At 37.0% G+C, this 17,794-nt stretch overlaps 1 protein-coding gene across 1 annotated transcript in view; it reads left to right on the top strand.

The window, feature by feature from the left end:
• ADAM12 (ADAM metallopeptidase domain 12) overlaps nucleotides 1-17,065 on the top strand; it is a 187,609-nt gene extending 170,544 nt beyond the window's left edge. Inside the window, exons 17-23 of the mRNA XM_035329413.1 lie at nucleotides 817-894; nucleotides 3,020-3,128; nucleotides 5,811-5,946; nucleotides 6,604-6,706; nucleotides 7,164-7,346; nucleotides 13,123-13,250; nucleotides 15,613-17,065. Of these exons, the coding sequence (XP_035185304.1) occupies nucleotides 817-894; nucleotides 3,020-3,128; nucleotides 5,811-5,946; nucleotides 6,604-6,706; nucleotides 7,164-7,346; nucleotides 13,123-13,250; nucleotides 15,613-15,673 (798 nt within the window). The 3' untranslated portion in view covers nucleotides 15,674-17,065. The remainder of the gene's footprint in view (nucleotides 1-816; nucleotides 895-3,019; nucleotides 3,129-5,810; nucleotides 5,947-6,603; nucleotides 6,707-7,163; nucleotides 7,347-13,122; nucleotides 13,251-15,612) is intronic.
• Nucleotides 17,066-17,794: the final 729 nt, after the last annotated feature.

Raw genomic sequence — 17,794 nt, 5'->3', positions numbered from 1 at the left:
ATATTGGCAGAGTAAAGTTTTTCTGACTGGACAGCAAAATATTTTGCATGAGTACTTTGCATATGCTACTAGCTTACTTCCATTTCCTGTCAGGTTATTATTATTATACATTATGCATCGTTGTTTTATATTTGACATGAAAAATTTGTTTAGCTTGGGGAAACTGTCAGAAAGATCTCAGTTTTGCTGATGAACAATGATGAGCCATATGTATCAATGAGCTCAGGTAAATATCCAGGCTGTCCTGGGGCCAAGTTCCGCACTGGCATATAAGGGATATATCGTGCCATTGATATCAATACAGTGACGCTAATTTACACCACAAGGGGACCTGAACTGAATCCTACTCAATGCATTTCCTAGTCATCAAAAAATGCAAATTGCTGTGTTTTTTGTTTTTTTTAACTGACTTTAAAAAATATATATATAAAAATAATAATTAAAAAAAATAGTGCTTCCACTTGAGTGAAACTGCCTGTTTAGTTACACAAGCTCAGCATATTAACCAACAATGAACTATTGAATGAACTATGAACAACAATGAACTATGACTGAAATTCAGTATTGGTCAGGGTACAATATTTAAATTCCACAGATTTGGACCTAAAAGGTTTACAAAGAAGACACCTAACACTGCTGTCCTTATCTTTTTGTCAATGTAATGCTGTCAATGCAACATATGTGTTGGGAAATCTTCACAACCACTCTAGGAGCCATTGACAGATGAACAGATATACAGAGTTGGAGAGGAACATGTTCTGTGGTGAGCACCATCAGTTCTGTCCCTATTAAAACCCCTCTTTTCTTATTTTGCAGATTTGTCTTAATCGCCGGTGCCAGAATACAAGTGTTTTTGGTGTACACAAATGTGCAACTAAGTGCCATGGACGTGGAGTAAGTATTATGGGAACCCTCTTTTTTTCCTTTTTTTTTTTTTTTTTTTTTTCTATCAATAAGCACTAGATGACATAATTTTAAGTAATACATTTGAGATCTATGATTCTTTGTAATATAGCAGTCAAAGTCATTGCAGTATTTTTTTCTTATTTATTTCAATTTTCCATGTCCCTTATGTGAACTACAAGAAGTGAAATTATTTTTATGTAACAAAGGAATATTTATCAGTTAGTAATTATCTTATACTTAATTAACAGTCTGTGATAAAAAGGAATTTTGTCATCTTCAAAGAAATTTTGTCTAACCTTCCGTCATGAAAATTTTCCATTAACATTTCAAAAAAGACAGTTTCTACGTGGGTCCAGCAATGCTTAAATATGCATTTGAATTGAGATATCTCAAAAAAACATTACCAAAATTATCAAAATGAAGTATATAGACGAGTTTCATGTTATGAAAGTGACAGAGGATGAAACATTTGATATCAGTTAACAACAACAAAGTGTTTTGAATGCTAGGTTATATTATTAAAATGTTAATTATGTCAAGCTATGCCTTATTAACCTTGATTTTCTAATGATTTGTTTGTTTCTGTGAAAAGTTCTGGAAATTCCCTGTCCTTTCCTGTGAGTGAGTTTTAATTTACTTTATTTTATCATCCCACACTTACAAAACTGTGCAACGTTAATGGTGATGCATCTTATCACTGTGCTGGAATAAGCATCAGCTTAGACTGGCATCTTTATGCCTGTGTGACAGAGAACCTACACTGACTCCTGAGTAGTCTAAAAAAAGGATTTCATGGAACCATAGAAGGGACCTCCTGGAGTGCTTTAATTTAAAAAATAATGCTTAACAAATTATATTTTCAAATATCTTGCTGTTTTGGAAAAGCAAATCATTTCTTTTTGCATTTTGTATGACCATAGCAAGGCTAAGCTATGTGAAGGATGTTTTAATACTCTGCAGACAGAGCCAGTATAGTTTTGCTGAAAGCCCGCCAGCTGACCTTGCCAGAAAATGCATATTTGCAGACTCTGTGAACTAGTTCATGTCTTATAAACCCATCTATTGTGTAGCTTTTCCATGACGGTGTCTGATCAGTGATGATCAGTGTTAGCACAGAATTAAGGACCGCATTGATAACTAGCCCTAAGCCCCAAAACTTGCCTTAGAAATAAATTTAAGCATCTACTTGCAACTGTGCTTTCTTTGTCCTGTGTAAGAATATTTTTGGCCTGTTCACTTTATGTACTCAGCTGATACAGCATGGACCACTAGCCCCAGTATTACTGTCATAGCCACTACTTGGGTATTAATGAAAGGGAATAAAAAGCAGCCCTTCTCTTGATGGGTGTTCCCACAGGAGTGTGGGACCTACTGTGGGAAAAGCCTGGTCTACCAGCTCCTTTCTTCTGTGCAGTGGGAACTGGCTGCTATTGAAGATGGACTTTGGTCTCCTGGGGCTCTCTTACTCTGCAGGGAGCCTTTGGTCAATCAGGTCTCATTAGTTTTTCCTTAGCCCTGTTAAAAACCACCAGAACACAAATGTGGTACCAAACGGAGAGTTTTCTCTGCCCTGCTTTCAGTTTCACACCTTCTTCCAGCAACTGGTCCCTCTGCTGGAGGGTCTGAGCAGTGGACAGCTCAATGTGTAGTCTAACACAAGCCCTTGATGGGTAGGAGCATTCAAGTGGGCTGACAAAGCTTTATGGTATTAACAATCTTGTTCCTGGGAGGGCAGAAGGAATAAAGGTTAGAAAGCAGATAATGTTGCTACTGGAGGCAAAGAGAATAAGACTTAAGAGGTGTGTGATTATCCTTATTGTGATTATTCAGGTTGTCAGCTGGTGCAACTCAAACTGTTACCTGCCATATAAATAATAATACTTTTTTTTTATTATTATTATTATTTTATTTTTTTCCTTCTTGTCTTGCCTTTGGAGTTGCTTTATGCCATAGCTGTGACGAGGAGCGGATACCGGTACCTCTCCTTTGTGACAGGAGCTTTATTTCTTTCAGATGTGTCACTATCTGATTAAGAGGCGGTATTGGCCAGTGCCCTTCTCCGATGTATAGTATAATACTTTTCATGTTAGGTCGTCTTTCTTTTCCTTTGAAGGTCTGCAACAATAAAAAGAACTGTCACTGTGAAGCTGACTGGGCCCCCCCCTACTGTGACAAGCCAGGGTTCGGTGGCAGCGTGGACAGCGGGCCCATAAGGCAAGCAGGTGAGTAGCAACTCATGCTTTACCTGTCATTTCCATAATAAAGAACGCAAGTACAATATGCTGTCTTGTGAGTAATGAGCTTGCAAGATTGGGATAGTCGGTAAAGTCAAATGGCTTATTCTAAATGCATTGGTGCCAGCTTGAAAATCTAGCGAAGCAAAATCAAAGCCAGCCGAGTCCGTCGGTTTTCTTGCATAACTAAAGGCACAGTAGTCCAGGTGAGTCTCATTTCGTGTCATCTTTCTCTTTTTTTAAGATATGTGGTCATGTTTAGAAGCTCCCTGAAAAGGTATTGATCTAAGCCAAGGGTGAGGAGCTAAATCCCACGCTCGTGCTAGCCCTGTTGCCATGGTAGATGAACGTTGCAGTGCTCTGGATTCACACTGAGATATGCCAGGCTCTGGAGCATTTTCCAAGAGTATCAGGACAGAACAACCTTATTGTATGCATGGCCTGTAACTACAGCTGTGTGCCTAATGAAAACTCAGTATATAGATTATACACGCAAAAATTTTGCATATTCAACAGTATATTTGATATTATGCTTCTAAGAAGAATCAGCTTAAAATGACATTTTTATAAATAACTAATTAAAGACACATTCACCAGGAGTTCTCTTACCATACAATAGTAGAAGGAGATGCACATTTTCTGTAATTTGAATTTCAGTTTCCCCTTGTTCGGTCTGTAGAACATTGGCATCAGTATCTTACTTCATCTTTGGCCAGCCTCAGAAGGAATTATTTCTACACATGGTGCAATTTTATAGGATTTGATGATCATCACCTGCCAGTTTTTCTCCAGAGTACTGTAACTTTAGTGACTTCCACAGAGATATTTCTGATTTATTTCTGAGCAAGTGACAGGACCAGAAGTCTACTCACATATACGTATATAACCTAAAACTTGCTGGAAAGTGATCTGCCTGTTTTTATACGAATAATGCTATTCAAAACCAAAATGGATTGTATTCTCTACATGCCAGATCCTGCAGTGAATTGTAATGCTGGATTTATGACATCACAGTCATTTCCATTACAAAGCTGTGCATTATGATTTCTCTGTTGAAATTTTTTTATTATTATTTTATTTTATTTTAAATACCTACCAACTGGTAAGATAGCAAAGAAACTGTGCTCAGGCACCGAACAAGTGTGATTACTTGTATGTTAAATATTTTTCTGTTAAGATATGCTCTAAAGCATTACAGTCCCTTTTCAGTTTATCTTGTATCAAAGTAGCTAGGGAGCTGCAAAATATACTATAATAATGCGCTGCACAGACAAAGCTAACTGGAAAAGGCAAATATAGGGTATCTTTTATAATTCTTGCATTTTGTCTTTTGGAAGCCAACGCTTCAATTTAACAGAAAACCATGTTAACAATAGCTTAATGCGGTGTGGTATTTTGGCCATTTTTCTCTAAAGACAGAGCTACATTCAATAATTCTGGGAATAAACAAATATGGAAATTGCTAGAGGACCTAATTTTCTATCCCTGACATTTGAATTTAAATATGAGCTCTTGATGGGGTGGTATGGATTATGATTTGAGTAGTCTGCACATCTCTAAATCAAATTACAGAAGGATTTGATCAATAAAATACATTCATCTTAGTCAAACGTGGCACATGGACTCATTAGTATTTAGTAACTGATTTTACCCAGCTGACTTGGAGTAAACACATGTTTGACTCTATATTTTTCTAATAAAGAAGCCTTAAATATTTAATTGTTAGGTAGAGAAGTTAATTAATTTTAATTGCATAATCTGAGTTTATTAATTTTATTAATCTTTTAGAAATGGTGAGGGATTTGCTGTTCTGCAGTGCTACAGAGTAAAAATCGCAGCACTTCGAGCCCCACGTGCAGCTCGTTGAGCCAGTGCTGCTGACTGTGTTCACCATCTCGGCGCGAGCTGAGGCCAGTCGATGAGAGCCAGCTGGCTGAAATTCAATCAGGATAAGACCGAGACAGTGATGATAGGTTACCAGAGCAAAGATTAAAGATGCATCTCCTACTGTGGGAGTATGCACTTTTTAGGTCGGCAGTCCTGCAAAATCACAACATCCTCTCCTCCAGGCGATGATCGTATCACATAGCAGCAGCTCTGATGCTTATGGCTTACTTCTTCCTAAAAATAAGGCTTGCTTTCAGCTGCAAGTCATCTAGTCAGGGCTTGCATCTCCACTGAGCCTCACTTAGGTCCCAGCAATGTACTTAACATAGCTTAAAGCACTCTGAAAACTGGAACAAGTACAGGAGGCTGCAGCCCTTTGCCTAGGCAGCACATTCCTCTGAAAGCACACAGCCCCAGTGCTGAAGACACTCCTCCAGCTCCTTGCTTCCCTCCAGATTAGACGTGACAGCCACCTGGGCTGGACCACACCAGTTCAAGTGCAATGAAACCCCTGTTATAATGAAAATCTGGTTAAAAAGGAGCAGGAGCTTATTTTTGAGGGACAGTATATTGAAGACATTGCACTTAACCCACAGCATGAGCTAGGTCTCTATTCTGTCCTTCTTCCCTTCCTCTCCCTCCTACCCTGGAAGCAGGCAGCCCATGAGGAAGGCACCAGCTGGCACTGCTGCATATACATAACCGTATACTTGCTCCATATACATAACACATTTCAATAAAGATGGCTCCTAATGGAAGTAAACTCAATGTGTTCTGTTGCAGATAACAAGAGTTTAACCATAGGAGTGTTGATAACTGTTCTGTGCCTTATCTTTGCTGGGTCAATCATGTATCTGAAAAGGAAGACTTTCATGAGATTACTGTTTACAAGTAAGAAGACAACAATAGAGAAACTAAGGTATGATCATTTTGCCTAATTATACTCCCTGTTATTATTATCTTTAAAGATATTAGTAAAAAATAGCTGTAAACATGGCAAATCTCATCTTGATGTTCATCACAGAATGGTCTGAATATCTTTTAGAAAGAGCAAGCCTTAAAAATATTCACTGTGTAGTATCAGCAGAATTTTTCCTGGTTTAACTTTACTGATTGTCAGTAATAATGTGGGTTTTGGTGTGACGACATACCTCTTTTTGTGATTAAAAAAAAAAAAAAAAGTTCAAAATTGAAGGAAGTTTTACCTTCATATTCATTTGCTTGAAATAGTCTCATTATATTGCATGGCCTTTTATCTAAACTCAGTCGAGTGAGCTGAAACTTTCATATTTGAGGTCATTACTGTTTAAATGCTAGATTCATTAGGAGAGTCTCTTGGGTGTTACAAAGCTGCATTTCCACAGATTGCAGAAGCTAATTTAACAGACTACTGGTTTCAAAAAAATCAATATTTATTTTTATTCTTGCAGGAGCACTAGAGAATTTTTACTTTCCTTGTTTACTATGAAAAGTCAGAAAGTCCTTGCAAAATCTCATTCTGTAAAGAGGTTACTGTTTTTAAAAACATGCTATAAAGCAGAATGTCGTATTCAATAAATATATGCTTGTATTGCAGGTCTGTGAATCCAACAAGGCCTTCCAGTTTGTCTGAGCCTAATCACATTCACACCACATCTCTCAGTAAAAACCTCATCATGAAGCCACAAAACATACCAAAAGTAAGTCCCTGAGTAGTTAAAAAAAAAAAAAAAAAAAAAATCTCTTTTGGATTTCATTTAAGTAATTTATTCTAAAATAAATTACATGACATCACTGCATACTGATGTCACATAGAACTAAAACATGCGGAATGGGAGAAGTAGGCCTCAGAATATAGTAATGGCTTCCAGGTTTTGCACGGGTGGGGATGTTAAGCACATGAAATAAATCGTTCAGTCTTTGGGACAGAGCCAGCCACCTTACACCAGAACACCACATCTAAATGGTGAAGGATTAGTGCTTCAGTAGGATTCTGGAAGCTGTTAATTACCATTCCGGTTGCAAGGGAGGTGTCGAAGGTAGATGAAAGCAGAGCAGAAGAGAAAAACAAGTGAATAATGTGGGTTTTTAAGCAGTAATGCTTGTATCAACTCCTGGAGATTGTAGGTGTTTTCTGGGGTGGGGTTATTTCTGCAGAGAGATGGCCCGAGACGACCGCTGCCGTATCAGATCGTTGACATTAGCAACCCTGTGAAGACGGATGATTTGCCACCATTAAAAACGCCGCAGCGAGTCCTGCCACCCCTTCCCCAGCTGCCATGTCATCAAGCTGTGCCTGAAAGACCCTTGCCAGCTAACCCCTCCCTGAGGTTCTCCCAGGTAACCACAGTTTTTCTTTTACCTTCTGTTGAACATTGAATATCTGCACGTGATGAATAGGAATTCAGCAGTTTTCTCATCTTTCCCATTAGCCTTTTGCCATAATATTTTCTTTATACCTTATACACTATTAGGAATGTGGCACAGATAATAAAGATTCCTTAAGTTCCCATTTTGCTCCAGAAGGTTATATTGGCTTCTGCCAGCTGTGGCAGCAATCTTAAGGATAAGGATCCTGAAATCTCTTTCCCCCACTCAGAAGACACAGCAATACAAAAAAGTTCCATGTTAGGGGCAAACACAAGCTCATCTTGCCTTCTGCCCAACCAGTGAGGAAGCCACAGGGGTTGTTAGCAAGGTGCCAAATACAGTGAGATAGTTGAGGAAGTCAAGTTGCAGACATCTTGCCCAAGAGCAGAAGGTATATTAGCTTGATGTAGTTCTGCTCTGCAGAAGGGTGTGTAAATTGCTTTTTTTTTTTTTTTTTTTTCCAGAGCACAGATTTGAAAAGACAGAATTGTCTACACTTACTTCATTAGACCTATCTTTCCTCACAATGTTTAAATAGAGCTGGTAATCTTTTTTGTAATAAGATGCATCTCAAAGCAGTATTCAGGGTAGATGAAGTTGTCTGTGCCGTTGTCTATATTAAATTGTCCCTTTTCTTGTCAGTAACTTCTCTCTTATGGTTGCATTTGTACCGTGACTGTGTCTTAGAAAAGCAATCAGGCATCCTGCTAGTTCTGTTTTGTGAATGTTTTGCTATTCTGGATAAAGTACAAAATTAAAATGAAATGCATATTATTATTGCCAAGCTATCTTAAACGGGTAACCCACCGGTTTGTGTGCAAGGTCTACAAATCTGTACCCAGACAGCTGTGTCTTGAGGGACTGTGCCTACCAGTAGGCTAGCTAGGCTGTCCAAGGACAGAGTGTTTTCTTCATGCAGCAGCCTTGTGAGCTACTCCAAGACACTTTCCCAATGATTTCTAGAAGGATGTGTCTACGAGAAACAGTTGTTGAATTGTAGTGCTTTGAAAGGCGGGTGCAGAAAGAGCAAAGAAATAAAGAGGAATGAGGCAGTGCTGAGCTGCCATGCCATTGTGCTTACATATTACATCAGTAGTAAAAGCATTTTAAAAAGTTTTAATTTGGACTGTCTGAACATCAAATCACTGGGGCTAGATCAACTTTTAAAAGTAGGGACAATTTATTAACCTCTTTCTAATTATTTAATCTTTTTCTTCTTCACTTTTCTATCTTGCTAGCAATTTATCTCCCATTTTAAGGGAGTGGGAAATATTGATTCTTTCAAAACTTTTTTTTTTTTTTTTTGAAAACTGGACTGGTACTGGTTTGTGTTGTTTTTGTCTTTAGCTCCAATGGTTTCATTGTTTATTTTCTTGCATTTCTTGGAACATTCCACATATTTCATGTTGGTCAAAGATTTTGAGCACAAGTGCTTTTCCTATTAGTTAATCAAATGGTTTCCTTTAAACAATCAAACAAACAAAAAGTATCTAGCAATTTACAAGCTTATGCTGCCTCATGCTAGCAGAAGACAGACAGAGAAAAGGCATTCCAAGAAAATAAAACATTTCTCATTCTGACCTGCCCCAGCCTGTCACAGCCCAATGCACCACTACGTGCCCTCCCCTTCAAACCTCACAAAGTGCAAGGTAGAGTACTAGCTCTCTGCTGCCATCATTACCAGCATCTGACAGAGCTGAAAGTGCCAAAATGCTTTTTCAGTTTAGCAGCTGAAATTAATTGAGACTGTTACTCCATCAAGCAAAATATTGATGTTTTCAATTTTCAGTTGCAGCACGAAACAGAAACAAGACAAACAGTGGGTGAACTCAAGGAAACTTAGTGAGTAGGCAAGAGTGGCTTCTTTCAACATTATATCCCTACTATTAATTCGAGATTATCAGAAATGGCTGCTTTTTATACTCTAGGAATACAGAAAATACTGCATAGGAAGCAATTTTTTTCTTCCCAAGCTAGCTATTTTACGCCCTCTAAGCTTAGAGGAAGTAATTTAGCTTTAGAATAGTTTTAGTCTAATTTCAAAGAATATCCTGAGTTGGAAGGAACCCACAAGGATCGTCAAGTCCAACTCCTGGGTCCCCAAAGGACCACCCAAAAATCAGACCCTATGTCTGAGTGTTGTCCAAACGCTTCTTGAACTCTGGCAGCTTCCTAACACCCAGCCTGAACCATCCCTGTCGCAACTTCAAGACATTTATTTAATATAGACAGCAATTAAAGTATTCCTTCAACACTAATTCCTTGTAACCACATCCATAAGGACATCAAGAGAAAGCACTTAAAAAAAATATTTCTACATATTTAAGATCACCTAGGTGCTTTGTGTTGTAGAGCGCTGCAGAAGAGTAGAGAAAACCATTCACTTTGTGTATGGCTTCACATCTGCCTCAGTGTCAGTCTAGTTCTCCCATCTGAGAGATATATCTGACCACAAGCTACTTTCCTGCTGCTCCTGGCTTACAGCATTGGGTAGCTAAGGAACAATGGTATACTGTAAAACAAGTCTTTTTCCCTCTAGTGACTGTTGAGACAGAAATGAATGGATTGGTATTTTACAGTAAACTTTCCTTCTAGATGCAAGTAAAATATTTTTTTTTTTTTAAAAAAAAAAAAAAAGGAAATTAACTGTTGCCAAGTTTAACATTTAACAATCTTTTGACTGATAAACAGCGTCTTCTTCTTTCAGATGCTCTCATGAGGCGAACATACTTTACTTATGGGCCAGATTCACGATCCATATAAATCAGCACAGCACCACTGAATCAAGAACGCAGCGCAGGTTTATACAAACCATGCGTTCAGTCCATGCATTCTGATTTCATCACTTCCAATTGGTTTTGCTACTGGTTGCATTCAAGTGCAGTTTCTGATACTGTTATCTTATTACCAAAATATATAATGTATTTTACAGGTCAGCCTTATTACAGGAAATATGGCTTTGTGTTTTCACTTTTTCCCCACTAAATTGGAGCTGGGCTCACCTTCTGCTCTTTCTGCCACAGTTATTCTTGTTAATACCTGTCCTATGTCACCTCAGGCTGCCTTCAGACACAGTGGGCTAATACGGATGAAGTTCTTATCTAAATAGATTGAAGAAGGACCTTTCTCACTCAGTGCATTCCAGGAAAGAAACTTCTTCCAATTGCTTATTCAAAAATGTGTCTGTGAAACAAATTTAAGCTGCACACACCAGCTGACTTTGTAAGCTCTGGATGAAAACAGTGTTTTTCTCTCAGCTTGCCACATTAGGTCTGTCAAGCCACTTTTCAGCCTCTTTCTTAGGTATACTAACTCAAGGACAGCATTTTTACAAACCCTTGAGGAGAAAAAATTATTTAAAAAAATAAAAAAATAAATCAGATGTTTGGCTGGTCCCCATCAGTTACATTTGTAGTATGACTGCTGCTTGAACATCTTCCAGGAGAAACATCCATGTGAGATGCTCGCTCCATGGCTGAGTCCAGCTGAACACCTGTTCCAGATGAGACCATGCGGACTAGCCATTTCACCCAACTTCCCCTGTAAAAAAGGGTGGGAAAAAAAAAAGGGGGGAAAAAAAAAAAGGAAAAAAAAAAAAAAAAAGGCAACTGATACAACCCCATTAGTTCTGAGCTGCTGGGAAAGTCTTTCACTCCCTACTCTCAGGTATTACAGCTTGTGATTAGACACAGGGCACAGCTAATAGGTACTAAGAGCAAACAAACTAGGACAGTTTTCCTCTCTTTTTGTTCATTCATCCATACCAGATCTTAAGCTCTTCAGACCAATCCTTGCTTCTCTAGACTGCTGAGCCCCCATCAGTTCCCCTTCCTAGTTATGATACCTAAAGCTCTCTTCTAATTGAATAGTGAATACGAATTATGCAATAACAATTAAGTACTGATCAAGCAAACAGCTGAATACTCATGTGATCACACTAATTCAGGTGATTAATCATGTAAAAGTACTCAAGGGAAAAGACTGCTTTTGTGGAGGTAGTCAGGGGAATAAAGGCTTTAAAGTGTTCAAAGACACATTCCTTGTTGCTGTCTTTATACATCTGTTGTTTCTGTGCTTTCCTTTTTTCTTTCTAAAAATGCTGCACCACTCAAGGTGATGATGCTGCAAAGAAAGTTGTATATAAATTTTCATGTAATAAACATAGTGACTTTTAAAAGCTTAATCTTTACGGTAAAGTTAAATCAATTATCAAAAAGTTATCACTTTCTACTGCTAACTTTTTCCATAGTGGTATACTTTACTTCAAAACACATTAAGGTTTCATCAAATTTAGTGCACAAAGTAAGTTTTGCTAAGAAATCTTGATGGTTAAAATTTCTTTTAACAGTTTTAGTTGTCTAGTTCTGTATCGCTGGAAAGGACTGTGTTTTGAAGAACTATCTTTGCTAGTGTTTCATTAAACTCTGTGACTTTCTGCAGGACAGCTCTGTGAGATAAAGCTACAATGAGCATAAAACAAGCTGATGTTTATTTCAACATTTACCAGGCCTGATTATTTCAAGAATATTTGCAATATTTTTCTCCCCTAAAGATGGAGCTTTTCCTCACATGCAAGCTGTTTATAGCAAAACGTTTTTCTTGTTTTGTCATGGAAGATCTTCTGGATGCTGGTTGAGACTAATTTTTACACAAAATATGAGATTTGGCTACTACAATAAGTTAGAATAAGTTTTGTTTTTCATGTTGCTATTTCTCATTCCCCCAAGAACTAGTATTTATGCTGAGAGTAAAAAAGAAATGCAACATTATATACAGCTTTAAAGTGTAGCTTGTGGTAAATTTGAAATTATTACATACAATGTAGATTTAGTTAAGGTCTAAATTTTTTTTTTTTTTTTTTTTAATCAAAATGCTTACTGATAGTCACCCTGCACTTCCTTTTTCAGAGTCAACATTTATCACAAAAACAGGGATGCTCAGTGTGAATAATTAAAACTTGTACATAATTTGTGAGTAATACATGCCTCTTGTTTTCATAACATCCTTCAGGAGATCCTTAACTAAATTAGGCATGTAAACTTGTTTCTTTTTGGTCATCTTTACTCATGATAGTTATGGCAAACTAATAGTGACGAGTAAAATCGCTCTGTGCAACGTTTTTAGAGAAAGTGTGACAATGCAGTTTGAATAGTAGATGGATCTGGAGGTTTTGGATACATTGGAGAGTCTCTGTGTGACCTGAGCAAGTCATTTAATCTATCCCAGTTCTTCAAGATGAAGCAGGGTTTCAAGGACCACACAGAAAAGACATTAGCTCATGCCCGATAGCAGATGACTTCTGTTCCTTATTAATAAATTGTTTAATTCCACCAAATAAAAGCACAGCAGCATCTCTAAACAAAAATTTCCACAGATGCTTCCAATCCAAACCAGACTTAGGCAGTTTGCTTCTGTGGTCATCCAAATTGTATTTTAAAGTAATTCCTAGTATTTCCACCTTTACATATGTGCATATGTATATTTATTTTTTATTTTTTACAACTATATGTATTCAGTCTATGTTGTTCTTTATTTGCTAATACATTTTTAAAGAGATACAAAATCCCTAAAACTTTATTTTAAAATATAGGTGCCTGTTTACTGGAAATACGTTATGGCTTACTCATCTAAATATATCTGGTCACAACTACAGTGAACTTACCTTTGCTCTAGCTCAGTAGTTGCTATGTTAAATCCATTATGCCAATTATAAAGACTAATACGATGACCTTGTGTTTTATAACAGGAAAACCACAAGCCAAACCCCCCTCGGAAGCCTCTACCAGCAGATCCTCTGAGCAAAGCTCGTTATAACAGTGCGTGCACCCCAGTGCTTGGACACACAAAAGCTGTGCCTCCCATTACTCCTGTAAGGTTAGTTCTGCTCATCAAAATGGCTGGGCTTGTAGCACTCAGTTCAATAAGGCAGGTCTAAAGTGTCCTAGAGCAGATCCTCTGCGCTCTGAGGAGCTATGCTCTGCTGTAACTATTGCTGAGGGCTATGCAACAAACATTTTCTACCTGCTCATATAAAAACATGCAGTATTGGACTGATTCCCAACAAGAGTACACTAGAGCACAATTGCACTGACTTCCACAGGACTATGAGAATTTATAATGCATATGGAGGACTTACTGGAAGCATCTGGCAAAAACACTGCCCAATTACTACTTGCAATACCTTGGAAGAGAAAGAAGTCAATAAGTACCAGTTTTAGAAAACTCTTGCAGGAAAAATGAAAGAAAAAAAAAGATCCCACTTAGCCAGCCCCCTTACAGAATTAGGCTGAGAACCAAGTGCTGCTGTTAAAATTTACCACCAGTAAAAGCAATTTTCCGCTCACACATTTCACAGTAGAACATCACTTTAAATCATCTGAAAATAACACCCCAAATATTCAGAAAAGACATAAGCTATATACATCCAAAAAGGAATGTTAAGAATAAAAATTTAAAAATCTAGAAGTGAAATGACTATCCCTACTAGTGATGGAGGGGGAATAATCAAGATTTAAAGGCTCAGCAATGCACACAAGTCCTGTGTATGAATTATTTTACTAAATCAAAAATATGTTATTGGCAAGCAATCTTTTTCAAGAGGTTTTGCCATTATTTTATATTTCAAAACTATCAGAAAGTAATCCATTCCATAATGGTAATGAAGTTGAAAGAATGAGGAATGCAGGGATTTCATTATATAGGAAAGAGCATGTTGGTGTATATACAAATATGTAAGTATGTACGTAAATGAAAGAATACATAGTAATTAAATTGGATAGGAAACTAAGAAAAAACAGGTAAACAGTTGCAGCAGAGATTTTCAGTAGGTCTACTATGTTATAAAGGCAGATCTTGTGGCTTTTCTGACAAAAAAAAAAAATAAAGAAAGAAAAAAGAAAAAAGAAAGCTTGAGTTTTGAAAACTAAACAAAAAATGCTATTAGGCAGTGCAGTCCAGACTCTTTACACAATGAAAATAATGTGTCAAGATTATTTTTCAAATCTGTATAGTCCCTAGAGAAATATATGCAAGAGGCAAACAGTTTAGTTGTAGGTAAACTGATATGCCAAATCATAGGTCCCAGCAGCACAGAAAGCTTTAACAATCCTGTCAAATTTCTTTTAAAGTATGCATTCCCATACCCCACTGTCCAAAAAGATCATACAATGATATTACACCATATTGTGCTATGAGAGAGACAGACTTGCCATTTATTTTATATATATTTTTTTTGAGTATTAGTTAGTAACAAACTTAGAGATTTCCCTCCATCTTTTTGTTGCCGCTTTCTGAGATTACTCACTTTCTGGTAACAGAATATTTCATATGTCAAGACTTTTTTTAATTGATTTCTCACAGGTCCGTACTAATTGTACAATAATTATTGAATATCACCATTTTCTCCTTCTCTAATAAAGAAACATCCAGCCTTAGATGGGTTCCTCTTAGGGACTGGGACTGTATACAAAGCTGTATCAAAAATTTCTGACTTCGCTGCTATTGACTGTTTAAACAATTCTAATTGCTTTAGGGGAAAAAAAAAATAATAATAATAATAATAAAAAATGTTGAAGTCATTGTTATTTTCTTGCCCAACAGTCTTCAGCTTCCTATGAATAAAAAGTGAGCTGCGGGGAAGATAAAAGTAGTATTTTAAGCCACAGGAATTCTGGTAGTGAGGCACTTAACATTGCTCAGAAAAATTAAAAATAGAATCTAGTTAGTTTCCTAATACTTCTAGCAAAAAGACTGTAAGAATGCACTTTGATTAAGTTCCTGGCTGTGCCTTAGTAAAATAATCTAGTAAAATAATCTGAAAGTAATAATACTTCCAGTTGACTGCTTCCGCTGCTTTAAACCAACTGCTACTCTGCTGCCTTTAGTGGAGTTTTTGAAGGGGTGCAAAACTGGTGGGCACCTGGAAAAGTAGAGTTTAAAGGACAACACCTGAAACACTGAGCTAGCTTATCCCATTGGCCAGGCATCACTTACCACCTGAGCCCAAGGGTATCCTGAGCCTGTGGGTACCAAATCTGCATCTTGAGGGGATGTGAGTAAGCTGTAAGGTGTCATATCTCGTCCCAGTACGGCAACCCCACGCTATTTGCCTGAAGTTAGATTTGACAGCACTAGCTGAGAGGTTTTACCATTCCTCTCCATGCCTCAAGCACAGCGCTGGCCGTGAGAACTATCAACAGTTTAAATAACAATTTGCTCTTTTCTTTCTTTCCAGCAGACCTGCTCCTAAGCATCCACCACAGGTATCCAGGTCCAGCAACACTGCTGATGTGAAATGACTAGGAAATCTGACACCTTTGTTATCAAAAGTGAAGACAGAAGTTTGCACTATCTTTAAACTCCAGCTGGAGTTCATTTTTATAACAATACTTAGAATTTTTAATGTTTAAAACAGCATTATTTTTAAGAATTCTGAGCTACTGCCTTTGGTGCTGTGCTGTGCTATGGTGCTCTGTATACTTGCTCAGGTACTTGTAAATTATTAATTTATGTTGAATATTTATTACAGTGCAGTGCACTGTAGTAGATATTTTTACCATAGCTGAGTTTTCCTAAAAAGGAAGCCTTTTTTTTGTAATATTTCAATGAACTTGAATAATTCTGCTCTATTGGTCCTATGTAGGGTGTTTAGTTTTGATGAATCAAATGAATGAAGAAATCAATCTCAATGGTTCATAGCGAACTCTTGAATAAGTGTGTCAGGGTAAAAAAATCTCCTGAAACATGGTGAAATGTCCGATATTGCACACAGATGTGGAATGTGTGTTCTTACCAAAGTATCACTCAGCATTAGCAGTTGTACTGTAATTTCAGTTTTCACGTTGCTGTTTGAAATGGTCAAGAAATCTGTGCTACGAGAGAATGTCTTCTTTTGGGGCAAGTTCTCTTACTGAAGAAGTACTGTATATCACAAAGCTGTATTTTTTAACCTCATTTTCCTCAAACACAACATGGTTAGTACGTATTGGTGCAGATATCAGGCCTTCCAGTGTCATTACTTTTCTGATGCTTTGGTAATTAAGTTCAACCAATACTGTGTAAGGTATCTCGCTATGTTACATGCCTATACTGTTTAGGCTGACAACAGATTACACGGAAGGGGTGGGGGGAAGCCAAACATTACAAAGTTGCATTTTAAAAATCAATTATTATACTTAATTTCTTTTGCCTCATTGCTCTGCTTATCAACTGTATTTTGCATATTTACTACTGTTTTGTATTAACTAAAATATTTTTCTGGTTTTCCTACTTTTCAAATTGAAATACATATTTTAGAACACGGACTTTGGTTATCCTAAGACATGAAAATAAAGCTTCATCTCTTTACTATTTACTACTGTTTTGTATTTAACTTCTAAAATATTGTTCTGGGTTTCTTAATTTTCTAAACAAAATACGTATTTTAGAACATGGACTTTGCTTATCCTAAGACATAGAAACAAAATTTCATCTCTTTACTGTGTAGTAACATTACATTTGATCTCTTCTGTACCTTCTCAGTAGCACTGCTGAATACGGTTGTTTCACATATGCTGTAATAAAAACATTTTTTGAATATCTGTTGAAATAGAGGGAGAAGGAGCTATTACCTTACATAGGTTAGCTTCCTCATTGCCTGCATTTTGTTGTTGTTGTTGTTCTTTAAGCAAAAATAAAAGCATTGCTAGAAACTTGGATGCCATTTCACTAAAGTGTAATTGCATTTAATTTTCCCACTTATTCCCCATTGCGGCAACATAGCACTCATGTTTATGGATAAACTAAATAAAAATAAACCATAGTTTACTTTGTCGCTAGCTAGAAAAATAAACCACAAGGAAACACAAAAGCATTCAATTCTTAAAGCAACCACAATAGCAACACCGGTGCTTCACGGATGGAGAACTACCAACTATAAAGTAGGATGCCAGCCTACCCTAGGCTTGGCAGTGCAGTAAAACCAAAGTTTCCAGGTCATATTGAGGATGCGTAGTTGATGATTTTTGTGTACTCGAGATATTTTGTATATAAAACACTAACTTTATTTTCTAATTTTTTATCCAAAACAAAGGCAAGCAAAACCAAACGTACTGTAAACTTAAAACCAATAAGACGTAGTTATTGGCATACTTCAAGCTGATTTTTAACAGCAAAAGTGAGGAGTAGGTATGTACACAGTAATCATATAATCTGGAATCCTTCCAATTAGCAGATATGCAAACATATTTATACATACTCAGATACAAAATACTCCCTGCCAAAAGGATCTGTAGCTTTTGGACGTGGAGGAAAAAAATATAAATAAATAAATAAAGTTATTAAATGCTTCTTTTGTTTAGATATATATATATATATTTCTCCCAGGATGTGAGTAGTAGCTGACAAAATTAGTGTCCTACTGATTAGACATGCAGGTGTCA

Source organism: Oxyura jamaicensis, chromosome 6 (assembly GCF_011077185.1).
Source record: "Oxyura jamaicensis isolate SHBP4307 breed ruddy duck chromosome 6, BPBGC_Ojam_1.0, whole genome shotgun sequence".
In the NCBI taxonomy this organism is placed as follows: Eukaryota; Metazoa; Chordata; class Aves; order Anseriformes; family Anatidae; genus Oxyura; species Oxyura jamaicensis.
The sequence above is the reverse complement of the archived record's forward strand: the minus strand, read 5'-3'. Positions and strand labels throughout refer to the sequence as shown.